At 42.3% G+C, this 26497-nt stretch overlaps 1 protein-coding gene and 1 pseudogene across 3 annotated transcripts in view; both read right to left on the bottom strand.

Moving 5' to 3' along the window:
• Positions 1-2588: 2588 nt before the first annotated feature.
• LOC306671018 (adenosine 5'-monophosphoramidase HINT1-like) lies at positions 2589-3199 on the bottom strand (annotated as a pseudogene). The gene has a single exon. The product of its transcript is annotated as an adenosine 5'-monophosphoramidase HINT1-like (transcript).
• Positions 3200-18687: 15488 nt separating this feature from the next.
• AGTR1 (angiotensin II receptor type 1) overlaps positions 18688-26497 on the bottom strand; it is a 44280-nt gene continuing 36470 nt past the window's right edge. For both annotated transcript variants that reach the window (XM_079101148.1, XM_079101149.1), the window contains one exon: positions 18688-20679. In XM_079101148.1, coding sequence (XP_078957274.1) covers positions 19552-20631 — 1080 coding nt within the window. In that variant the 5' untranslated portion in view covers positions 20632-20679 and the 3' untranslated portion in view covers positions 18688-19551. The remainder of the gene's footprint in view (positions 20680-26497) is intronic.

Here is a 26497-nt window from a genome sequence, read left to right as displayed (position 1 = left end):
GCAGGAGAGTTCTGGTTACCTGGTGTCTCCACTGACACCACAGTGATTCCCCTGGGCTACAGCAAAACTGTCGATTTTCTATTGGGAGAGATGCTCATTCCTGCTGGGAGAAGGGCGAAGTGGAATTCCCAACTCCTTGTGGTCTCTGCAGACACCATGGGGACCTTATTCCTTGCTAGTGGGGATGAAAGTCACAGGTCCTCACTTGGCTCCTTCTGACTCCACCCTGGCAAGACTGTTGGGGTGCCTTATGATCATCTCACAGGGATGGGGGCTGGTTGAAGGCTCTACACTTGACTTTTGCAGGTGTGAATGAGGGAGAGGCCACAGGTCTGTCTTTCTTTCTCTCTTCTTCCTTCCTTCCTTCCTTCCTTCCTTCCTTCCTTCCTTCCTTCCTTCCTTCCTTCCTTCCTTCCTTCCTTCCTTCCTTCCTTCCTTCCTTCCTTATTTTCTGTTGCATTTGGCTAAAAAAGAGCAGCTATTATCCAAAGTGTTCTCTCTCTCTCTCTCTCTCTCTTTTTTTTTTTTTTTTTTTTTGCTAGGATTCCTCTTTTTGGTCCTTTGGCTAGAGGTAGCAGTCTTTTGATGGGTTTATTTGTCTATGTCAATCGGTGTTTCTGGGTTGTTATATTACTGAATTCCAAAGCTGTTATATAAGAGGCAGAAAGAAAACCCAGGAATTTACCACGATGTCTTCCTAGGGTCCTGAGGTCCCTAGGTCCCTTGCTAGTGGCCTGCTTCTTACCCTCTTTCAGAGTCTTCTTGTTTTTATTTCATATATAATTTCCAGGATTTAAGTTGTGCTAAGCAGAAGAAATAGTAAAATATACCTCTTTATTCCATCTTTCCAGAACAGAAATCAGCAAAACTCTATTTTTATTATTTTTTGGCAACTCTGTGTCAAATGCACATGCAAAGTGTCAAGCATAAAATAATTTTTAGGAAATAGTATCTGATCTCTGTGATGCACTTATCTGTAGTAACTAATTAATTCCTTTGACAGGCATTTTTCTAGGTGTAGAGGATACCACAACAGCTTCCTAGCTGGTGTCTCTGTGTCTACCTATGGTTTATTCTCTACATAGTAGCTAAGTGTGACTTTTAAAAAATAAAGCAAATCATATCCCTAAAACACCAAAGAAATTTTTCTCCCTAACATGATGCAATGATTCTCCACCATACTTTAGAATAAACCTAGAGTATAAGGTGTGAATAATTCAAGTAAGAGAAATATCCAAGTGAGGAACCAGTAGAAGAATGAGAATGAGCCTCTGGAGCTCTGGATTCCCCTGGATCTGCCACCAGACTCTCTAACCCCTTGGGACTCCCTTCCTCTGACTGGAAAAACAAGAGACCTTGGGGAGCCATTCCAAATATGTCACTATCCCTGATGTTCTGTGGAGGTAGTAGACATGAAGACTTATGTACCATCTATAGAATCTTAAGTATTTATGTGATAGTGTGATTCTCCTTGTCTCTGAATGAATCCAGAAGATTATCTACAATGATAAATGTCTAAAATAACCTTCACGATCCCTGCACAATCTGCAAATGCTCTTTTTTTAGTTTGCTCTTCTGTCTGGACTGCTCTTCTCCCAGTATTGCTGTGACTCATTTTCTCATCACCTTTGAATCTGCTTTAGGGGACCATCTCAATGAGGTCTCTCCCGATGCCAGGAGTCCCTAGCCTCTTCCAAAATCCAGTAGTCACTTTCCTGTGGCCAGGTTTAAGTTTTCTTTTTATATATTTTATTTATCTACTCATGTCACTTCTCCATTGTGTTCATTATCTTTTTTTTTCTCCTTCTAAAAATCATTTTCTATGATGATAGAGGTTTTCTGTTTTAAATACTTTTTTTAAAATGCCATGTGCTCAAAATTTTAACAATGCCAGGTGCTCAAAATTAATTTGGAATGAACGGGTGAATTTATGTGAGTTGTGCTGTCAAACCTTACCTTCTCCTGGCCAAGGTCAAAGACAAAGCAAGGGGTGAAGGGCCCAGACCCCGCGCCAGCCTTCAACTTTCATCAGTCGCCTGGCACGTTGAACCAGGCTTCTTTCTGAAGATGCATTTTGTTTAATTACAGTATCAAATTAATGGAAAGAATGGGATTCCTGTAGCTCTTGGCTCACGTGAGAATGGGATTCAGGAGAATAAAATAACTAACACCATAACCACCTACGGAGCCTACCAGGATTTCATATGTGGACATACAGTCTCAGGCAAGATGAAAGCATTCATTCACTCCGCACTCAGTCTTGCCATCAGCACTGACTCACTCGTGTGGATATTTCAGCCTCTTTACTACTTCCTGTAACTGTAGGTGCTTAGCCACTGCTGGAGACGTGGAGTGGGCAGTGCAGAGAACTCAGCTGGACACACATGCATTTTTATGGACCCGTACACCTTAGCTGCTCTCCCCTCTGCTCAATAGCATCTTCTGTGGAAATGCGTGGCAGATCCATGGACCAAGAAGGACTCAAAGGGACAGTGGAACTATTATATTATTGATTTGCTTTGAAGTGGCACTTATCCCATTTTTAATGATAACTAAAATGCCAATTGGAAAGGAACATTATCTTTTTTTTTTTTTTTTTTTTTACCATGCAACAATGTCTTTATTATGTATAGGTGTTTAAAAGTATTTCCTTAATACCTCCAGACCCAGGCAAAAATAATCATGCGCTTAACATATTGAAAAATGCAAACATAATCATTGCCTAGAGAAGGGAAAACTGTCCCCAATACATGCTTAGCCAGGAGGCAATTCATCTGCCGACCTCCAAGAACATGGAGATGAACGTGATAGACAGACTGTCCACCATCTGCACCTTCATTCACCACCATTCGATAACCCCTCTTCAGGCCCAGATTGGCAGCACGTTTCCTGCCAACAATCATTAAATGTCCAAGAAGATTTTCATCATCATCTTCTGAAGCAGAAATCTGGGCTATATGTTTCTTGGGTATCACCAGAAAATGTGTTGGTGCTTGAGGGGAAATGTCATGGAAAGCAATACACTGGTCATCCTAGAAAATGATTTTGGCGGGGATTTCCTTGCAGATGATCTTCCCAAAGATGGTGTCACTGCCAGTTTGGGCGACCTGAGCCTTGGCGATTTTACCTGCCATCTCGGCCTCCCTCCCGCACGGTGGCCAGGGGAAAAGTCGAGAAGACCCAGGAACCCGCAGAGCCAGCGGAGGGCGGGTGCACGCCGGAACATTATCTTTAAAAGAACTGACGACATAAATAAATATTCAAGTTCTCAGTCTAAACCAACGTAGAATCTGGTGAACATGTAACTTGAGGGCATGAGAAAAAAACACTGCTTTGTAAGATCATAAATTTTGATTTCTTTTATGCCAATTTTTCTGACGAGCTCAACAGTTACAGTTAGCAGTGCCTCACCAAATCCTGGGTCTTATTATGAGATGTGTGTAGAAAAATTTAAAAAAACTGAGGCCTGATGGAGAATCTTCAGTTTGCTTGCTGCCCACACCTATGGCTTCCTCTCTATAATTCTTGGTCTACGTGGGCTTCGACTGAGATTTTAGTAACAAGTGGGGCCTGGCATTTCCTTAGCTGATCTAGAAGGTCAGTTTTATTTCTTATGTATCCGGCTGATCTAGTTCATCACACTGGTAAACCCCTGGGATGAGAGCAAAGTGCCCTGGACAGAGGCTGCTGCCCTGCTAATTTATAGGAGCACGTGACTTGGGGTTGTAACATCTTCACTCTCTACAGAAACAACCACCACGAAACCACCAACACCAAAAAGCGAAACTGAAAAGCAGAGAACCACCCAAAACAAAAAGTCATCTTGCACTTTCTCTCAGTCGGAAAGTGAATTATTCTGTTTAGATCCCCTCATCTTGCAGGGCAGGCAGTGAAGCTGTTCCTAGGAATTACCTCCTTTAATTTCACTGAGAACCAAAGTCTGCAGAAAATGTCACTTAAGAGGAGACAGGTTGGACATGGAAGCCATCGAGGTCCTGAAACATGAAATCCTGTGAGCCTGGAGGTTGGCTTAGAAGTTTGTCCTCTTCTAGATAACCTGACTTGAAAAAGTCCCACGGGTGAGAATCTCATGTATAATAGGGTGCACTAACCATATTTCAGGTCATTTCGTTTAGTTTCTTAAACATATTTTTCAAACTGGTGTTTAAGTTGATCCAACTGTCTCTAGCAGAGGACTTTTAACTGCCCTAACTCTGATGGATAGCAAGCAATTGCTGTTATAAACCCGACACAGCATCAATGATAAACTCGCGCTCGTAAAAGCTGAATTATTTGCCTTTGTGATAAGACTTTGAATGACGTTTGTCCTGATAGTAACATTGAGAAGACCCAGCTTGCCATCTCTGATTTTTGAGTTATAAATCTTTCTGAGAAGGCAAAGCAGACTAAGGATATCATACCTATTTACTGATTCAGTTTCAATAGCTCCACATTGACTCCACAGTTATTTTAGTTTTCTATACCATATGTCACAACATGACTGTCCATTAGCCATGGATGACACATCCTGGGCTTCCTTTGTGACTTTTGTCCTGATGAATGTGTTATTTCTGGGTAGGTAGATAACACGGAGCATATGGTGTTAAGTGGGTGTCTGGGAAGGAATAGACTTTATAACAATTATCTAATCCCATGAGGTTATTTCCCAGTTTCAGGACTCTTTTAATCCACACTTTTTCTTAAATACTGTATTTGCAATTTAAGCCGTGCCACATGCTGCCACCGCTGTTACAAAGATACATTAGATTGATAGAACGATGCTACATTCTTTATGACTGGAGATAATAATGACTTCCTCTGTTCTCTCTAATCATGTTTTTATGGTTTGTTTTCCAAAATACTGCATACTTGACCTTAAAAGGGGAAAAAGACTGCACATTTTCATTTGGTGAGTAATAAAAAGTTGGGGTCTCATTTTGCATTTAAACCTATGGGGAATGCATTTTACTATAAGATGTTTTCATTATGATCCCCAGGTCTCAGGCGATTCTGGCTGACTCTGGCGCTTGAGGACTGTAAGTCTCCGTAATTGAAAATAGATGTAGTGCCCTTTGACCTACTTCACTTTCTAAGTCTTCAAGCTGAAAGCCACTTTCCAGTCTTCCTGGAGTTAGCAAGCCACTCCTCCTAATAGAAAGGAATAGCAAGGTCCTGCTTCATATCTCTCCTTCACTAAGTTACCTTTTAATAGTTCTCCCATTACAAATCCTAGAACAACAGGTGATAATGACACTGTCCGTTGCACCTTGTTTAAAAGGTAGGAGATTTCTAATGAGTTCCTATTAGAAAAAGTGCCTTATTAGAACAGTTTGCTGCCTTCAAGTGTATGCTAAGAAAACTGATCCTCTTCAAATCTTTGGATCTCTTATGTTAGGCAATTTGTGTGTCCAACATATAAATGGAAAGAACCCAAACAAAATGCCAAGGACTATTAAAATAAAACTGTCTTCAAATGTTATAAAAAGCACAATTGCTCCGTTCCTTTGGAAATGAAATAACAGTGTAGATAAGGCAAAAACATATTTTGGAACTTACCCTGTAGTTGGTTAATAACCTGGAATTTCCCAATTTTGGCTACATGGAACTTACTCCTAAGTTATGAAGTTGAGGGATAGAATAATTATTTTTTTAAAGACAGATTTACAAAATTTCCCACCTGTCAATTTGGGCCAGTGGCTTTTAATAAAGCACATGACACTTGCGTAATGAAGTGTCTAAAGCTCTTCAGTGATGCTGGCTAACGTAGTAAACTGGAATCATACAATTTAGAATTCCTACTTTTATAATTAAAGATTATACAATATTCATCTTTAAAGAAGTCTTACAGAATTTCAAGTAATATGCTTTAGAGAATATATTTCTGAGAATCTGAATTCTTTAAACTTATGAGGGACAACAGATGAACTTCAACTTGCTGAATCTACTTGTTCCTTTCGTGGGCTGTTTGCAGCAGGGTGTTCAGAGGTCTTTTACCCTCAGTGTGCTTTTTTGATCTTCAGTAAAATACTGAGTGCATGATCTGTAGCCTCTTTGCAGAATGAATTAGTTTCAATCAAACATGAAATATTTATGATCCATCTAATGCATTTCAGTCAAGAATCTGAAGTTCATATTGCTTCCTAACACAGTGTAGAAAAACATGCTTCACTTATCATTAGGACTTAATTAACAAGTGTCAACTTATTTTCAAAATATTGAAGGTGACCAACTTTAAAATGCAATTAGTGACTAAAGTGTTACTATGAATCTATACAGAATCCAGAAAAGGTACTACTATTTTTTTTTTCCCCAATACTAGGAATGGAACCCAGGGACATTTTACCACTGAGCCACATTTCCAACCCTTTATATTTTTTACTTTGAGACCGGGTCTCACTAAGTCACTTGGGGCCTCGCTAAGTTCCTGAGGCTAGCCTGGAACTGGCGATCCTCCTGCCTCGGCCTCCGGAGTCACTGGGATCACGGGTGTGTGCCGCCATGCCTAGCTTGCCTGCTATTTTCTAAGTTAGTTTTCAGTACTCATAATTGGCACTTCGTCACGGCTCACTCCATGAGGCAGGGAGAAGAAGCAAACTTATGTGGAGGTTTGTGTGTCGAAGAGAAACAGCAGTGAGAGATGGTTCTTGTGAGTGCCTTGTGCTGAGCACTGGGCCCAGTAACCCCGCAGGTCTCTGTTTGTCACGTGCCGTCTCAGGTTTGCCAAGTAGGCCACACCTTGACCATCTTGGCTTCTGGCTACCTCGACTACCAGCTCTGAGGGCGGTTTCCCCTGTTGCTGCTTGCAGTAGGGTGATGGAGCAGGAAGCCGTGGAGACTCTGTCCCAGAGCAGTGGAAGGATTTGTCATAGCATCTCGGAGCGGTGAAGGATCTCAGAGCTCATCAGATTTAATCTCCTGATTTTATGGAGGAGGGAACTGAGATTCAGGGGGTTAAGACACTTTCTCATGGACCCACTGTCTCTCAATAGTAGGCTCATCAGACTTTTGGACCATTTCTGTGCATTCCAGGTGTTACTCGTGGTGTGTCGATTGTCTTTCCAGGGCCTGGGATCTTCGGATTAGGGGGATTTCCTCATCGGTTTTTATTATTTTTAGCTATCTCCCCTTCTACTTTTCAGTAGTTCTTGTTCCATTTTATCTGGATCTTTGCAAGTCTCATGCCGAGGCTGTGTGAGGGCTGGGGGCACTCTGAGAAATCAAGCTAGAAGTTTGACATTCTGAGGCTCCAAAGAAAGTGAATTAGGATTCATCAAAATGTACACCAGGAAGCTCAGCCACGAAATTGATGGAAGGACTAAGCCTGAATATACAACACTTCCTGTGTTTTTCACAGGGCATTCTTTCGTGCCTGCATTACCTATTAAATTTCAGAAGCATTTTTATTCAAGCCAGAACCAGAAGAATGAAAAGTTTATGAAAGGATCAAAGCATTTACTTCTCAATTTTCTTGAGCTATAGCATGAATCCCTTTACGTTGGTGAATTTATTCATAGAAATATGTGTGTGCCCGAGAAAAAGAAATCTTCCAGTCTCCTGTCAGTGAAACACTCATTTGTTTTATCTGTTTGCGTGTGTGCACGTGTGTGTGTGTGTGTGTGTGTGTGTGTGTGTGTGTGTGTATTAGGGTGTGATGATGAATGATCGCTCCCACAATCCATACATTATTTGGACCGGCTATGCCTTACCACGGAACAAGCTGTATAAATTCAATATGAATATAACTTCCCCTGAATACTTTAACAACCTTTTGAAATTTTTACTTCAATAACTATAGATATTGACAATATCCTGAGACAGTTTCCAGTTGAACAACTGGTATTAAGTAACACTTAGATGGGTACAAGAAGTTCTAGTGTGCTATTGCACAGTAACATGGATATATACTAGTCATGTACTATGCATTTCAAAAAACTAGAAGGAAGAATTTTTGGAATCTTTTACCACAAAGAACTGGTAAATGTTTGAAAGCATAACCTGATTTAGACATTGCACAATGTATTGAAACATCATATGGTATCTTATGAATACATGCAATTTTATGTACTTACAAAAATAATTAGAGACTGTTCCTTAAGATGTTTGTTACAATCACTAAAAATGACCTTCCTGTCTGTCATCTTTCATCTTCATGAAGTTGTTTTCTTGATGACAGTCACAGGCACATTTGTGCCATTTCTGGGTTTGAGTTTCTATCATTACATTACATAATAGGAGGGCTGCCCTCTGAAGCCCGTATGGGTACATTCAGTGCTGGTTTTGGTTGACACATTAATTAGAATTATAAATTATTACATAACTCTTCTATTCTTCATTGGGAGCTGCAGTCAAAGCGTTGGCACTGGCTAATTAACAGGCTTGATTCCGCCTTTTCAGCGAGGCTGGTCCATAAATGATTCGCTGCTTTCTTTCCTGAAACAAACACAAACAGCTTTGGAACTGTCAGAAATAACAGCAGCTCTTGAAGGCTAATCATTACCAGCTTTTGTCGTGTGGTTGTAATTGTTGCATGAATTCCGCTTCAATCAGGGGAAAATATGCTTAAGTGCCAGTAAAAGTTTTTATGCTGCTATGAAATTTTGCAATTTATGGCTTTGTACAGATCAGCCTGTGTTACTAGGCAACACCCTATGTGTCGTTCACTCAAATTATTCCTTAATCCCTGGCATCGCTGTCAATTCCAGCTTAAAAGAATCATAATGAACCATTAGAGGGTTAATTTCTGATGGAAAAAGTGAAACGGAAGTCGTGATGCTAAAAAAAGGAAGCAGTATTTAAAAAAATACACTTGATGGGAAACAATAAGAATATTTAAAGCTTAATTGTATTCACCTCAGGGAAAAAAAAGAGAGAGAGAGAAAGAGAGTGGTTCCAAATGGATTTAATGATCATGTAGTTCTCTGATTGGCCATTAAGCGGCCAGGTTTTGGGTACTTAAGCAATCATCTTGGCGATGCTGGTTTTAATTAAGGAGTACACTGCAGGATATTCAATGACCAGGGAAGTGTGGTATCGCTGCTTGCTTGCTGTGCATCCATATGCATTTGAAAGAAGCTAAAACCCTGGAAGAGAGAGAACAGCTCTCTCCATCCATCTTTAAATGTAGTCTGCCTGAGATTAGGCATGGCTGCACCCACGGAGTTTTAGAATCTACTCCAAGTTTCAGCAATCTCATTGAACAGGCAAGAAATTGGGACTCGTTCCTCAAAGCAATACCAAATTAAATGGCAAGGGCAAGAACATGGAAACCTCAGGGATGTCTGATGACTCCGAAGGATTAGGAAAACCCTAGAACCAGTGCCGGAACAGCGGTGGTAACCTTGGCTTGTGGCTTGGAAGTACTTTCTGGTTTGAATGCTTTTAGTGTTTTGAATTTCTGTTACTGTTCTCAAGCAGCTTAACTGATATTTTGAAAATAGCTACTATGCCAAAAATAACAAAAGTCATGTTTTGAGCGGAAGCTACTCATGTTTTATTTTAGTACAACTCTCCCATATAAGAAATGCTTCCTAGGTGAGCGGCTGTACCAAGGGGGAGCGCTCCATCTGACGTGCCAAAAGGGAGAGAGATATGGGTTCAACTCTGACTGAAGTCTGACCTCAGGTACCAGATCTCATCAAAGATGGCTTGTGGAGCAGGGTCAAGAGAATCCCCTGGGGCTTGTGAGCTTCAGTCTCTCAGGCCCCACCCAGATCCATAGCATCAGGAGCTCCAGCCCCACCTGTGCTGGGGTGAAGTGATTTAATGCGTGTTGACTTTGGGGAGCAGTGTCCTAGCAGCACAGCTCTAAAGACGAGTTGGCTTCCTCCTGCCACAGGCCCTTTGCTTTGCAGGCTTGGTGTCCCTCCAGCTGGGAAGTGTGATCCCTGGGGCTATGGAAGTTGTCACTGTGAAGATCTGAAAAGAACAAGCTGCTGCTGAGCTGGGTTCAGCTTACAGAGCAGCTCTTACATGAAACTCCAGGCTGTCTTCCTAATCACCTGCGAACCTACCTTCCCCTTCTTCCCTTGGCTAGATCCCTGGGGGTCAGTTGTCATTTCTTCTAATTGCCTTTCCCATTCTCAGGGCTGACATACTTTGTGATTTTAAGAGCCCTAGAAACATGTTTTGCTCCAAAGCTTTTTCCCGTGTCTGCGTTTTAGGAGTGGCAATTCCACCTGTGGAATGAAACAGAGGAAGTGCTTCTGTGTGGATTTCCTAGGAAGGGTAAGGGACAGCTTTGTCTTGCCCTGGGGCAAAGTGGTGTAGCAGATGCAATTTGTGCTTAAGGAGGAGCTCAGAAGGGACAGAAGGAATAGGAATGGGAGGAGGAGAAGGAGGGAGGAAGGTGTCAAGCACCCCTTCCACCTGTGGGGGACACCAGGGAACTCTGCCCAGATCTGTTCTTCAGGGCTGAGACTGAGTCCTCCAGGGTCCAGAAGCTTGTCTGTCAAAACCTCTCAGCTGAGTTTGTTCCTCTGGTTGGTGGTTCTTTGCAGTAGAGAGCCATCTAGGCCTTTCAGAGGACAGAGCACAACCAACAGCTGGTCAGTGTGGGGCTTCAAAGGTCAGGTCCTTTGCCCCAATTTGCTGTAACCTCACAAGGCTATTCCAGCTCTGGAACTCCCTGTGGAATGATCTGTGCATCCCAACCTCCTCTTCCCAGTCCTGCTTCTTTTCAGTGACTTCATTCTGCTAACTTGGTGTTTTGCCCCAGACAACATAAATGAGCCCCAAATGTATGTAGGTAGTATGTCCTACACTTACTCTAAATTTTCTGGTAGCAATGTTCTGGAATCTTTAATATAGTCACCAAACCATGGCTCTGGGCTTAGAGAGAAAAATTTCAGATGTTTTCCTGACATAGGTTATATATTGTATAATAAGATAATGAATGCTTTTGCTTTCTGGAAAAAGTATTTAGAGAATGGTTTCCAGTTGGGTTTGGAGTCATAGTTTTTGTTTTATTTTGTTTTGTTTTGCCTTAAATCTGAAGAGGGAATATAAGGGGAAACTATATTGGGTTCTCATCTAAAAAGTGGATTCTGGGTTCCTGGAATGGCAGAATGCAAATGACATCATAGAAACACCCTTTATGAATGTTTCTATTTTTTCCTCTCTTGTATTACTATACTTGAATTAAAAACCAGGCAAGGCACAGGATGGTGTTGCATGCTTGGTATAATTTCTCCTACCAAGGTCCAGCTATGGCCCTTAGTAACCAGAAGATTATGAAAAGACCATAGAATTCAAGGAAATAAAAAACATGCTCTAATTTCTGTAAAATTAGTCACCTGCCACCATTAAAAAAAAAACAAACGAGGTTATGTTAATAAACTTGATAATTTTTATGCTTATGGAGGTCAATGGAGAAAATGGTTCCTTAAAACACACTCCTGTGTAGCAGCTACATAACAATTTGCATTTTGAAATAAAGATATTGTTTCAATATCTTTAAAAATTCTGCAAAACCTGTGGGACATGAGAACTTCCTAAAAGCTAAACCCAATGATGTGTTAAATGAATATAGTGGGGGACAGGTGAGAGGGTGGCTGGACTCAGGCTGGATGAGTCAATCCCATGAGTGTGGCTTCGCAGGGACCGCCACACAGCACAGACGCCACCACACAGGAAGAACGAGGTGGTCCCCGGCAAGAGAGAAAAGTGGAAGCAACACATCAGACTGGCAGAAAAACAGGAGCACAGAAGAAGCTTGAATACTGAATAAATCAAATTACAAAGGTACTCAATTCCATGGAGTTTTCTGCTTCTTACCATTAGGACTGGGCGTGGCTTGTCAGTGATAGGGGAACAGTGCTGTACCTTAGCAGGATGGGCTGGAATTTCTTCTACAGACTTTCTCTAAGGAAAGAGCCTGCCAATCTTCTTGGGGAAGAAGATGAATGTCTGCATGGTTGACATTCAGCAAGGGCCACTCCTGGGATGAATGGCTTGTGTGAGAAACTGGATTCAGAGTTTCCCCAAGGGAGATGATGTTCAAGGCAGAAAGGGGGTAGAGAGGGTGATTTATGAAATGGGAGTGAAGTTTGATACTGTACGGAGTCTCTGGGAGAATTGTCCAGAGGGACACAGGACTTTTTGGATTAAGGGTGTCTCTTAATGACTCAGCATGCCAGTGCTGTGTCTGCGTGTTTGTGTGAGCACAGGTGCATCCAACATGGAGGTGTTTCCTGCCTGTATCACATGGAACAGGGGCATCTTACAGCCTGTTTGGAATAATGAGGTCATCTCTAAACTGAACTGGGGAGGCAGATGGTTGGAACTAGGAGAGATCGAAGTAACAAGCTCCTCAGACTTCTGCAGTGATTATCAGAGACCTTGGGCTGTCTCAGGGAATCAGAGCAGATCTCATCTAAGATTTCAGTGGACTCAGAGGTTTCCACTGACACCATAATAACATCATTACCCCTGTGAAGTGCACCACTAGCTAATTCATGTCATTGCACCGGATGCCCTTCCATCTTGGTGTCATGTTCTTGGCATTCATAGAAGAACATTGCAAAAGAAGCTCATCTGAATCAGGCCTAAATGAAAAATGGTGCTTAAAAAGGATCCATTATGTGACTCTCTGTCTCCATCCACAGTACTATGTGGAAAATTTCACTGGGAATTCTGTGTGGAGCATGTTGCTGGGGGACCTGTTCTGCTCTTGCTTTGATAAAGATGAATGGGAACTTAGTGCTGCCATCTTTCCATCCCAGCTGCAAGAAGCTTGGGATCCAGTGTTTTCCTCCATCACAGCAACTTTTCCTCCACACAGTCAGTGGTTTTGCTTCTCCTTTCTGTGGTTCTTCTGTGAGATTTGTTTGGTATCTCCCTGCTTTAATGGGCTCTTCACAGAAAGCCACTCAAATCACCTATGGAAGTATTGAGTAAAAATAACACACACCTTTGATTTTGTTCCATGAAAGTTTTCATCAGAATCATATCCAATGCTAAGATCATGCAGAGTATCCTGGTGGAGCTGCTGGCAGCAGTACAGGCTCAAGTGACATTTCTGTACTTGGTGTCTTCTCTGAGGATTAGCTGCTCAGTGGAACTGCACCTTCTTTTTTGTCTTCCATGGGAGTGGCTGCTGCCAGCTGCCTTTCCTGTAACATTTGCGAACAACTTTGAAATATACCGCTCTGCACAAGCTTAATAGATTTGCCTACTTAGCCCAAGAAATAACACTGTTCTTTTTAACACAATTTTCCCACCTAGTAGGCTATTTGGATGGAATTTACGTGCAATACAGTTTGAGAAGGTGAGAGAACAGAGAGAAGAGGCCCTTTATAGGTTATAAAAATTGAGGAACCAGCCCTTCATTATTTGTCACAATGCACTGCAGCTAATTCACATAGCCTAAGTCTGTATTTCCTTCCTCCTCCGCCCTAGGGATTCTCAACCTTGTCTTGATTGACACTTTAGACCAGACAGTCCTGTGCTGGGTGGGGTCGTTCTGTGTATTGTGGGATGGTTAGCAGCATCCCTTGGCCTGTACCCCTGGCAAGCCTGTACACCCTCCCCTGAATTGAGACAAGCGAACACGTTCAAACATTACCAAATCCCCTGGGGAGGGCACAGTCACTTCCTGTTGAGAATCACTGTACAACAGACCTCTGTGCCACACACATCCCTGCCTTCTGAGGCATCATGGCGGCTGGACTTGCATCCTGTTGTGGTCATTCCCTCAACCTGTGGTGGGATTGCCTTGCTTTCAATATCTCATGTGCAATTGCTCCTTTCTGCATGCTTTACAGCAGAAAAAGGAAAAGAAAAGGTAAAACAGCATGTTCTGCCTATTGCCGCTCTTTTCTCACTTGTCTCCTGCACAGCATCCACTTTGAGGTGGTTCTCAATGATGCTGCTATAACTGTCCTCAGGACTCACTGCTGATCTCACCACCTCCATCCTCCAGGCCTCTGTGCATGGTTAAAATAAATCCCATGTTTGTTTTCATTATTCCATCTCTAGTCTTCATCTAAATCTACTGCCAAATCGAGACTGTCTCACTTAAAAGGAAATCTCAGAATATAATTTGTGTCTCCCCAATGTTTTTTTTCAAAAGAACATCATTCCATTGGGCTGTAAGAAGGTAGAACTTTGACATGAAAATTAATTTAGGAATTTCCTTCCTGCTCCCATTTAGTAAATGCTATCTGAATTCTTGGCTGCAGAGAAGACCAGAGCATTTAACTAATTACTGTGACAGTTAACAGTTGTAGCCTGCTTATTTGCTAGACCCAATACAAACTCATCCAAAATCAAATTACTATAAATGTAAAATCGAGTACAATGGGGTGTAAGGTCAATTAGTGCTTTCCATTAGTGAGCCATTTTCAAGGACAAAGACTATAGAAATTGTAGCTTGAAATCCAGTAAATGTGGCCTAAGACAAAGTTAAATATTTTATTGATTTGAAATAGATAGGCATGGACAGTATTTTGGGGTGTACCTACATGATTCATAATTTGCGATGCCACTTTTGGGGTGGGGGAGGTGTTGAATATGGCAATATAATTTAGCAATGAAGGGCACAGATTCCAGAGACACAATTTCTGGGTTCAAATGTCAACTCTCGCATGTAGGGTCACATTCTATTGAACAGAGCTCTAAGCTTCTTTTTGTCTCATGGAATAATAACAGAACTGACATGACCGGTTGTTGTGAGGACTGGATAATATAATGCATATAAGTAGGAGTTCTATGCCTGTCCTAGGGTAAGAATTTGATGAAGGATAGCTAGAATAAGTTCAAAGACAATTGGATTTGGGTGAATGACTTTGATAGGAAACCCATTCTCAACTACATGAAAAGTAAGCACCCAAATGGAAATATGGGGACATTTCTGGGAGCAGGTGGAACAGACAGGATGACTGAAGGAACAGCTGTAAGGTGATGATAATGGAAAAGTCATTCCTCTTATTTTCCACTTACTACATGAATGAAAAAGAATAACAGTTGTTTGGTAAGAGAAGTGCCTGCATAGCCTCTAGCTAAAGCACTCTGCCTCCTGTGTGTGCTTGGAAGCCTCTCTGCAGCAACCATGGCCAGGAGGAGGCCTCAGGTAAGAATGGGTTCTCTGCTGGGAGTCTTGTGTTACCCAGAGCTGGCTCATCCCCAGCAGGTCTGCTCAGTAGTCAGTGTGCAGGATGCTCTGCTCTGGTGACCTCTGGCATTGCTTCTCCCTGTTGCCTAACACCAGCCTGCTTTCCATCTGCTATTTTGGAGGATTGAACCTTATTTGTTTATTTCTGGAAAACTATCATTTAGCAATTGTATGTGCTCATATGCCACAGCAGAGCTTTATCAGGCATGGAAAAGAAGTTCCATGAGAGAAATCCCAATTCACTTGGAGGTTCAGCCCAAATCTCTATTTCTCATCTGTTTAGTTTTTCAAAATAAGCTCTATAGGACATAGAAAAAAATCAGGAACTAGCCTCAGGGTATATGTGTCTCATTATCATTTGGATTCTTGAAGCAAAGTAATCATAATAGCGAACTAGCTTTTAATAGTTCAAAATTAACATCATTTATTCACCAAATTTATATCTCTTGTATAGATAAATATTTTCTTATCACACTGCTTGGAGGGTAAATCTTAAGGTCTTTAAACTCTTAGGGGCTTATTTATTCAATGCTTCCTTGTGTATGAATGATTTAGAATGAACTATTATTAGAGCTCAATTGTCTCATTCTAAGCTACTGTCTTGTGAAAAAAGGTGGGAGGACTAGCCAGATTTCTGTTTCTGGTTCTTCCTGATTATGAAAATTGTTTTAACCTCAATTGCATCATTTCCTAAGCAAGGTGAATTGGCTTAATGAATTGATGTCTTTTCCATTGGATTTGGCAATGTAGAATGCTGTTTGCCGGTCCTGTGAGATACAGAGATCACCCAGAACCCCGTCTAGTGAGGAGGGTCCAGGCAGCAAGGTATGTGGTACTCATTTCCTCTATTTTATGACTTCATAGTCTAATAATTTTTATTACAATGTGCAGGTAACATAAGAGTATTTCACTATGGGGAGATAATAGCAGGTATTGTAGTAACTTCAGTCCCAGCTCGGTGCCTGTCCTACTTACCACAGTCCTTCACCTGTAACACACACCCTGTGAGATACCCTGGCCTTCACTCTCTTACAAGGAGATGCATGAAAGAGGGGTAGTCCACAAGGCCCTTATTTAGGTATTGAGAAAGTTTGGGACTTAGACAACATAACTCCTCTTGTATGGCCACTGGATGATGTGCTGGACACTAGAAAAGGTAATTTCTTATTGTTATAAGCAGGAAGAAATGCCTGTAGATCTTAGCTGTGGAGCCCTCACTTAAAGATATGAATGTTGAGTTTAAAGTATGGCGTGGTCAGGAATACAGAAGGGCATCAGTAAATCAAGAACCACCAGGGCTGTCTTGCTTTTTCTGTTCACTCTCAATGCAGACCGCTTCTTCCTTGCATGGGAGACATGGCTGCTAATATGTCCTCTGGTTGGTCTGGGTCCAGACTAATATGGCCCCAGGACCCTGCAGTTCTGCCATGAGGTCTTAACCCTGGGAGACCTCCTGTCCACTCCTCATTCTCTCAGTCTTCCTGATTTTCTCTACCCTAAGGAATCTCATCTTAAAATATCTCAGGGGTGGTTATTTTCTATCATTCACCACTTTTGTGACCTCCTTGAATTAGTTTTCCCTTCTCTGGGTCCTAGGTTGGCATGTATCCACTAGAGAAAAGCTGCAGCAATACGCAGAGTAATGAAACTGAAAATCTGTTATCAAAACTCTGCGAGTCTTTCCTTAGCTTGGCAATCAAGTACTTCTCACTTGGCTCTCTTTCATGCTGCCTGCAGAAGCTGATTGAAAGGCCTTGCACACATTATAAGCTGTATGTCACACAACTCTAGTCTCCCAGCGCAGAGCAGGGGAACCATATAAAACTGATTGAACCTATGAGTGATTGTATTGACTGAAAAGATGGATCCATCTTTTCAATATGGAGGAATGAATATATCACTTGAATTCTGTTGGGCACCTAGATCTTTATGGAACATATTTTTTTCTGCATAAACCTTAAGAATATTTCACAAATAAGGAGTGTACCTAAACTCTGAACATGTTCATGAAGAATGAATCATGGCATCCCATCCTGACATTTTGGTAAGTGAATCTCAACTTCAATATTATGTGGTATGACTGAGAAAGCAAGAATAAAGTTTATAAATACTTCACAAAGGAGAAAGAAGAAAATGACAACATCATTTGATGAAATTAAAACAAAAATGAGCTATGGAATGTGATATTCATATCGGTTACTAAATACATGAGCTGAGCTGGAGGATATCTAAATACAACTGCCTTTTAGAAATTGCTTCAGTCATCTCTTGGATTCAAATAATTATTGAAAAAGGGGAAACTGTTATGAAGCTGACCTGAAGGGATATCAAATAGGAGAAGCTTATACTATAATTTGGGATGAGCTACAAATTAATTTTTAGAGTTAGTCCCTCTGTGAAAATAAAGAAACCCTGGAGTGAGTGGCAGGCATTATGTTAGTAAAATTAAAAATACTATGAGAGGAAAAGAACATGAGTTATTTCCAAGACCTCTCTGAATGACCTCCTTACCCTGGGTCTCCACCAACAGTTGTATGGTCACCTGAATCCTTTGGCCACAACTTATGGAGAAGAATGAGCACCACGGCCTGCTGGATGTGGGCCACAGGAACAGAGAGGCCCAGGTGGGAGAAGGCAGCAGCCTCCGGCGGGAACCTTCTATGTCCACGGCTTCTTTCGGCCCAGTCATATCCCCACCCTGTGGGTGACACCTGGGTCCTTCCAGTAAATTTCTTGTTTCTGCTTAAATTTAGCAAATACCCCATGCTGCTGAAGCTGTGGTGAGATATGTTCATGCATCGTTGGTGGCATTATAAACTATTGCAAGTTTCTGGAAAATGTTTGACAATGTGTGTTAAGAATACGAAAACATTTAGACTGTCTACTCAGTTGCACCACGGAGAGGGGGATGAGGAATGATCAGTTTCACGGCTTGAGGGCTCACATCACTGTGACTTAGGATGCTGAGAAAAGTCAGAAAAAGGCTAACTGTTCCAATTTGGTGACTAGTTAGCTAATCTGGGTGTGTCTATATTTTGTAACATTGTGAAAATACTGAAGTGTTTTAGCAAATATCTAATGGGTTAGGAAACTACCATGCTATTATGTTAAGAAAACAAAAAAATCTGAATACAAAGTTCTATATACATTATGACTCCAGTGTGATAATGTATATGTGTATGAATACAAAAAAATAGAAGGAAGTAGGCTAAAACATTAAAATGATCATTTTTGAGTTGGAAAACTAGTGATGACTTTTTAAAATGCTTTTCTATATCTTCTAAATTTTCCACAATGGTTATGTATGCAATTAGAAAAATCTCACTTAAAATTTATGAAAAAAATGATGTATTATTTTAATGTTATAAGGAATGAGAATGATTTTTGCTCTTGTGTGGAAAACTAAATTTCAAAACAATGTGTTTATTCCATGTTGTTCCATGTTGTTCTTTGTCCTTCCAGTGATGGGATGCAAAAATCTATAGCTAGCAGAATTAAGCTATGAGTTGAGTCAAACTTTAAATGAAAATATGATCATTCTTATTCACAGGTGTCTTGTTTTAGAAATAAATAGTATCTAATTTAAGTAGCGAACACTAGATGCCTTACAATAAAATTATTTTATTTCAAGGTAAATATAACTTTTCCAGGTTTTAATCAAATAACAGCCACTTAGCGATATACATATATGTGTGGAATATAGGCTTTTTAAAAAACAGTAAGGCATTATGATATGTAATCTTTTTAACCACAAACTATATACATTTCTCAGATACGAAACAGACAGGACTAGGAAGACACATCCACCAGGGAGCAGGATAACAGCTTTGCAAGTCGTCTGACTTTTACGGGTGACTCGTACATCTAAGCAATCTCGCTGGCACGGTTTTGGAAGTGTGAATCTCTAAGGCGGGGACTGAATCTCAGGAACGGTTGGGTAACTCGATGACTACTGCTCAGCTCATCCTTGAACAAAATGCATCCTAGCAGGAAGGAGTGGGCCACCCTTGCTCCTAGCTAAACAGCCCTGCGGAAACTGGGCGGAGCACACTTGAACTCAGATCTCCTGTTGCTCTTCTGGAGGTTTAACATATCCTAAATACCTTCACGTGGAAGTTAAAAAAAGGACAGAACACGAGGAGACGGGTAGATTGCATGGCTGGCAGCAGAATTTTCCACATGGACACGTTCATCCAGTTTCTGAGGTCGTACTTTGAGCAGCCGTCATCTATTTAATGCAGAGCGTGGAAAAGCGTGGCTTTGCTTTATTTTGCTGCGCAGGGGAAGAAATGCTTTTGTTCAGAGCTTTAGAAAAGTAGCATGGGGCCTTTTCACTTGCGATCTGCTTGCGTTCTGACAAGTAGCTGGTGCTCACTTGTAGCGAAGGGCTCGAGAGGAATGCTTCCCGGCTCTTCCTTTCCCAGGACTGCGTCCCAGACAGGTCACTGGACCTCAAAACAGGGCGCCGACTTCTTGGCAGAGGAGCTTAAATGATCGGAGTGGCGGTAGGAGAGCGTGCTCATTTTTGTTGATAGACTCGAGTGGGTCTTGGGCTTGGGAGGAATGTATTTCAGCAGTTGGAGAAAATACTTTTTGAATTTTTTCCCCAGAAAGCCATAGAAAAGAGGATTCAGGCAGTTATTAAAATAAGCGATGCAAATGGTGATGGGCATGGCCGTGTCCACGATGTCTGCGATTTTACAGTTGCGGATGACGCCCAGCTGAATCAACACGTCCAGGAAGGTGAATATTTGGTGGGGAACCCAGGAAAAGAAAAAGAAAAGCACAATCGCCATGATTATCTTAAAGATATCATCATTTCTTGGCGTGTTCTTCTGGATTTTATAAGCCTTCTTGAGGGCCTTCCAAATAAGAGTATAGCTCGTCAGAATGATCAGGAAAGGGAAGATGAACCCCAGGATGTTTTTGGTCAGGCCCATCCCTATGGGGAGGGTGGGGTTGTTGGAGTCATAATGGAAAGCACAAACCGTGACATTGGTGTTCTCGATGAAAAAGACATTTCGGTGGATGACAGATGGCAAACTGGCCAAGCCGGCCAGCAGCCAAATAATGATGCAGGTGACTTTGGCCACAAGCATCGTGCGTCGGAGGCGAGATTTCATTGGGTGCACGATGGCCAGGTAGCGATCAATGCTGAGACACGTGAGCAGAAACACACTGGCGTAGAGGTTGAAGCTGACGCTGGCCGAAGCGATCTTACACAGGTAATTGCCAAAGGGCCAGCGGTATTCCATGGCAGTGTAGACGGCCCACAGCGGCAAGGTCAGCAAGAAGCACAAATCAGCCAGTGCTAAATTCAGAAGGAAAACACTGGCCACAGTCTTCAGTTTAATGTAAAAGTAAATGACGATCACCACCAAACTGTTTCCAAATATTCCCACCACGAAGATGATGCTGTACAGCGTAGGAATCATGATAAATATGTAATTGTGCCTGCCGGCTTTGGGGCAGTCATCTTGGATTCTTTTAATACCATCGTCAATGGAAGAGTTGAGGGTCATTTTGATTTTCCTAGGTTGCAGTAGTGTCAGATGCTATACCAAATGCTCCTGGAGAAAACAGAAATAAAAATGGAAAATATTTTAACCTCCAGTTGTCAGCAGTTTTATTTCTCAATCATAAATCCAGTAACTCAACCCATGTCTTACCATAAATGTTAGATTACATTTTCCTGAAGAAAGATTGTGAACTGATAAAGCCTGGGATTACATTTTTAATTTAGACCTTTTGCTTTTGCAGGAATTGATAAGAATCCTCCAGAGCAATAGAGGTGGAGTCCAGTGTGAATAAAACTGCCTAAGGATGTTGTTTTTATATTTTTCCTACAAGGAAGTCCTAGCTTCTAAGTGAGCTGAGAACAATCTAAATCTTAGAAAACACTACTGAATTAATGTAGTTATTCAGAACAACTTGAAAGTTTCTCCTGAGGTAAAAAGGCTGCTTAATTTATCTTTAACTTCAGAAGTGTGGCACAGCTGTAGTGGAGTCTTTAAACCATGGTTTTCATCTCACAATCTTTACTTAGGTATAAAAATTATCAGAATTTCCCTCAGTGGTTAGAATAGCCACTTTTAAGTTACCAAGAAATTGGTCATGGTGAGAAAGGTTGAGGGGGCAGAGGGAAGGCTCAGAACATGGGGAAGAACCCTCTTTTCATGATTTTACAGGCTGCTATGGCCTATAAGGACTTATTCTGCAACTTCCAGCTTGGATCATCCAAGAGATCCTGTATTCTCCCCCACTCCTTCCTTCCAGCTCTTTCTGCTGCTGGAGGAAGCAGCAGTTCTGCAGGATCTTAGGAAGAGTCAGATGCTCAGAAGGAGCCCCACACCCGGCTCTGTGTGAGTCCACCAGGAAGTTCTGTGAAAGAGGCTGAAGGTGCTGTGACAGTTCCAACGCAGGGTGTGGTACAGGTGTCCTCTGAGGGACAGGTCAGCACTGGGCACAGGTAGAGACAGCCAGGCAGGCCAGTGGTGCTGACCCATAGATCCTGTTGTTAAGCCCAGAGCAGATCCCTAGATGTCAGGGACTGTGCATTCCCCATAGCAACGTCCCTGGGGAAGAAGAACAACATCAAGACACCCGTGGTCTGCCCAGCATGGTGTGCTTGGCATCCAGGAGAGCTGGACACACATTCTTAGAGGAGTGTTTGTCTTGGAACATAGGAATGAGGCAAAGGATGAGACCCTGTTGTTGGCTTTCAAGAGAGAATGCATGAGAAGGGTTCCCAAGTAGTCTTTGACCTTCCCCGAGTCGGTGACGTTCTCTCCCTCTCCAAGTGTGGGGTTCCATGTTCTTGACACCTTTTCCTTTGACACTTGGCTTTGTCTAACCTAAATCTTTTCCCCTCCCTTTACCCATTAGCAGTCACGAACAAGCACCAGCTAGCCCTCCTCACAGCCTCCGTGCAGCCTTCCCAACTCTTCCGAGTTGCTTCGGAACTTTAGATACGGGTTTGGACGCTTCAGTCATCCTGACGCATCTGTCTTCCCCTGGCTGGTCAGCCCAGGGAGCAGGGCCCGCTTGAATCGTCTTGCCTACTAGGGCAGGTTCTGGTGCATTTCAGGGGTAGATGAGGAAGTGAGTGGTAACTGCTCCATGAACAGCCGGGACTGACTACTGCGAGTACAGAGCACCGAGAACGATTTCTATGGGGCTTATGAAGCTGGTTGACATCCTGCGCCTCACAGCATCCAGAAAACACCCAGTGTCAACCTGAGCCTCACCATGCACGAGAAAACAAAAGCAAACCAGCAGAAAGCCCTGGAGCCACGCTGAGAAAACAGGAGACAACGAAGGAATACTTTCACAGAAGTCTGGGCCTGGCTCCGAGGGAGCTGTGACTAGTTCTTCACTTTCCTTGTTACCATTCATTTTAATATAGTTACTGAACTTATGCCAATTTAGGAGTAGAATTTCCTTAGATAAATATCCCTTATTAAGAGTTAATTACTTCATCAAAGGCTTACAGGCTAGTAGTCATTTATACCTCAATATGGTTTAACTATTTGCTATTCTCTTAACATCTAGTTGTGACCAGCTGGGTTTTGCCTGGGGAGGAGGGGATTAGAAATGTCAAAGAATGTCAAGGGGGTATGAAAAGTGGTGGAATGAGACAGACATCATGACCCTCTGCACATGTATGATTACACGAGTGGTATGAATCTACATTGTGCACAACCATAGAAACGAAAAGATGTACCCCATTTGTGTACAATGAATCAAAATGCAGTCTGTAAAAATAAAAGAATGTCAAAGGTTGAAAAGGGCCTGGGTGAACTGAAAATATGGGGAGAGGTAAATATTTGGCTCAGCTTGGACTTTAAGGTACACACACACACACACACACACACACACACACACACACACACACACAGAGCAAAGAATACATGGGATTGTGTGAGAATCTGCTGGGTACCTGAGCTGCCAGAGTGCAGAGGACCTTCTCCTCTCTTGACCCTGCTGTGAGGGCACACAGATCAGGTTGCTTCCATTAATCCTACGCGTGAGTGCATACAATTTTATTGACTACTCTGAAATGTATAATGGACTAGGATGGGGGCAAGTCTGCATTTGAGAACTGATTTAAAAGCAGAGTTGTGGGACTCCAGCTTCTTCCCAAGCTGGGGTGAGCCTCTTCTGCAGTTCCAGCTAATTCGCGCTCACCACGATGTCACGTGCTCAAGCCTCCTCTGAAACATCAGTGACGTGTTTATTACTGTAATGAGCATATCACTTGAGGTACTCTGGATGTAGAACTGAATATGCTAATTAGAAGGACATTTGACATTATAATTTGTAGAATGACCAAGATTCCCTACCTAATAAGGTAACATATTTGCTCACACTGGAGAGTGCAGGAAAGGGGGATGAGAAATTTCAGGGGGTGCAACCAGTGCAAGAAGAAGAAAGCAGAAAGGCAATCAGTGCCTCTGGCAGGCATTCTCCATTCGGCATGCAGTCAGGGAGCACCTTCTAAGTGTGGGTGTCAAGGATGCACCCTGAATAAGGTGGCAGTCCTTCTCCCTGGCGGTGTTCAAGTCTGGCTGGGGGAACAGAAGCCTTACAGACACTTCCCGCCTCCAGTGAGTTGACTGCTACACTGTACCAGAGGCACGTGGAGGCTCTGACCCAGCTTGGTGGGGAGGGAAGAGGAACTGAGAGAGAGCACCTGACTCTGGAGGGCATAAGGGGAACAGATGGTGAGAACAGAAAGGCAACCAGCTGCCCAGATGGATTGGAGATTGTCACTCCTTGAACTGTCCCCTCCATAGCAAAGTCTGCAACGTCACCCAGGGAAGCTGCTCTTGTCAATGTACAAATCCCGTGTCACCCTTCTAGAACTGTTGAGTCTGAGTGTGCACTGGGCCTTTCTGGAAGGAAAGGTGACCCGGGCCAGTCTGCAGTCTGCACTGCTGTCACTGCTGATGAACTTCCTTAGAGGAACATGGTCCTTGGGAAAGAGGGAAAAGTGGAACTCCCGAGATGGGTAACTCTCTGGAACAGGGCCCAGGTGGGTGGGAAGGCGTGGGGCTCATTCTCGCTTGGAGCTAAGGATGCTGTTTTGGTGAGAGGCTGCAGGAGGGGAGATGTGGTCTGTTAGGAACACTGCAATGGTAAGTTCCAGGAAGCTGGGACACCTGCTTCTCTTCCTAGCAGGGCCATGAGCAGGCAGAACACTGATGCAAACACAGTTACAGTTAGGTAGGAGTCACAAGATCTGGGGTGCTGCTGCACAGTGGGGTGACTGGATAATGATCACGGTCATCTCAGACAGCCAAAAGGATTCTGAGTGTTTTTGTCATTAAAAAGGAGAAATATTTGGGGGAGATAGGTATGTTTAACCCGATTTCAGCATCATACAACAGAAATGCACTAAAATGTCACATGGTACCCCATGTGTACAATTTTAAGATATCAGTTAAAAACTGAATTTAACTGTAATTTAAAAATCCACAAAGGAGTGACCTTTTCCTATTTGTCCTATTCCAGGTCTCTCCATAGCTTTTATCCAGGCTCTGTGGGTTTATATGAATTCTACAGCACTCTTGGGGAAAGAATATGTGTTTGGAGTAAAGAGATCCTAATGGAATCATCCTGTGCCATTCACAAATGGGTGCGGCTCTGTGTAAGTCACTCCATTTCTCTGACTGTGAGCCTCTGTTTCCTCATCTGTCAGATCAGAACGGAGATTCTTATTGCACATGATTACTGTGGGAATTAAATGAGATAATGTGAAAGTATTGGGAATATCTTTCAAATAGTGTTTAATAAAATGTTTCATTTGAATATTGACTATTATTTTTGAAAACAAGGTAAGCATTGACTCAGAATAGCCATTGGTAAAGAAAGCATGAGAGAATAAAAAGTTTATCACTGGTAAGTTCCTTATGTTACCAATAAAAGGCTAAAACTTCTGGGCTGTTGGTTCTTCTGAAGGATGGGTAAAAATAATCTTAAGCAGCTGAGCAAATTTTCCATGAGTCAGGTGGGAACCTTCAGCCTGCTGCAAACACAGGGGCTCATTCACCGTGGCCAAACCACATCCACACACTGATCGTTTTTGGAAGAGTTGCTTTATATTCCTTGACAGTTTCCTGGGTTCTCAAAAACAAGCTTGAGAAAGATTGTTTGTCTCTCTTTTTCATTCTAACACTATTTCCCTGAAACTTTTGATTAGAATATTAATACCTTCTTGTGCTTTTAGACAAGCCAAAGCCAATCTAATTGAATTGTTCATTACATGCATCTTTTCTAATGAGTTTGCAATCTAAAGGAAAAAAAAAATACTCCATAGCTTATTATGATAATAATGAGAGAATGGAAAGACCAACTAATTATATTTTAGAATTATCTTCTATCAGTCTCTCTCTCAAATATCAAAAGGAAAAGGCCAGTGTTCCTAAGTCATTGGCTTGCAGTGTTGGACAGCTAATAAACCATCTGTTTAGAAACCATTCTCCTTATTAAACTTATTCTACAATTCAGATTTTGGAAAGCATTTGCTTCTCTTCCTGTGTGCCCCCAACCCTAGAAATGCTGCAGGGAACAATTCTTAGTAGGCCATCCTCTTGCGGATTCATCCACTCATAGAGATTGGCACTGACATTTGTAGAGTTTCTGCTTGGTTCTTTAAAAAAAATCTATTTGTTCTTATTTCTTAGCATTCTGTGTTCCAAGGAGTCTATATTTCCCTTCATCTCCTCAAACATTTTGGATCTCTGTTAAGAGGCCCTATCAAATTGCTTCATTATTTGTAGCTTTATAGATAGAAATTCTATTTGTCACACCTGTGGATTCACTTTCTTGGGGTGGTGGCAGCCTGTGAAATGTCTGCTTGGGGCTCACAGTGTGTGGCTGTCAGGGCCTCCGAGACTCACATACTGAAAACAATTGAAAGTCGGTTTGGGGATAAAATCATTAGCACTTAACCCAGCTGTGTATGCTGTTAATAGTCCTTCTCTGGTCCATATGGTCTTAACTCTTGCACGGAACTCTGGTCCAGTATTGTGTGTTTGGAGCAGGAAGAAGCATTACCATGCCTGTTTTGTCCATCACCTTCATCTGGATTGAAGTTGCCCTAACATTCTTTGTACGTACCCCTTAAGTTGCTTGAACCCCATAAGCTATGAATTACAAAGCTTAACTGATTTTGGTGAGGAATCCAAGCCGTCCCAGGCTGCGGTTGTCTCCATGCTGGTAATGCCGGCTGCCATGCAGACAGGAGCATGGCAGAGCACCTGGCACGGCGGGCCTGTGTCTAGAATTGATTCTCAGTCGGACGCACGGGAGAATTCCATGTCCTCGCCTGCCGGTTCCAGCCCAACTTCTCTTGCTCAGTGCTTTCCCTGTGAATGATTTTCTTCA

The sequence above is a fragment of the Sciurus vulgaris genome (genome assembly GCF_902686455.1).
Source record: "Sciurus vulgaris genome assembly, chromosome: 10".
Taxonomy (NCBI): Eukaryota; Metazoa; Chordata; class Mammalia; order Rodentia; family Sciuridae; genus Sciurus; species Sciurus vulgaris.
The sequence above is the reverse complement of the archived record's forward strand: the minus strand, read 5'-3'. Positions and strand labels throughout refer to the sequence as shown.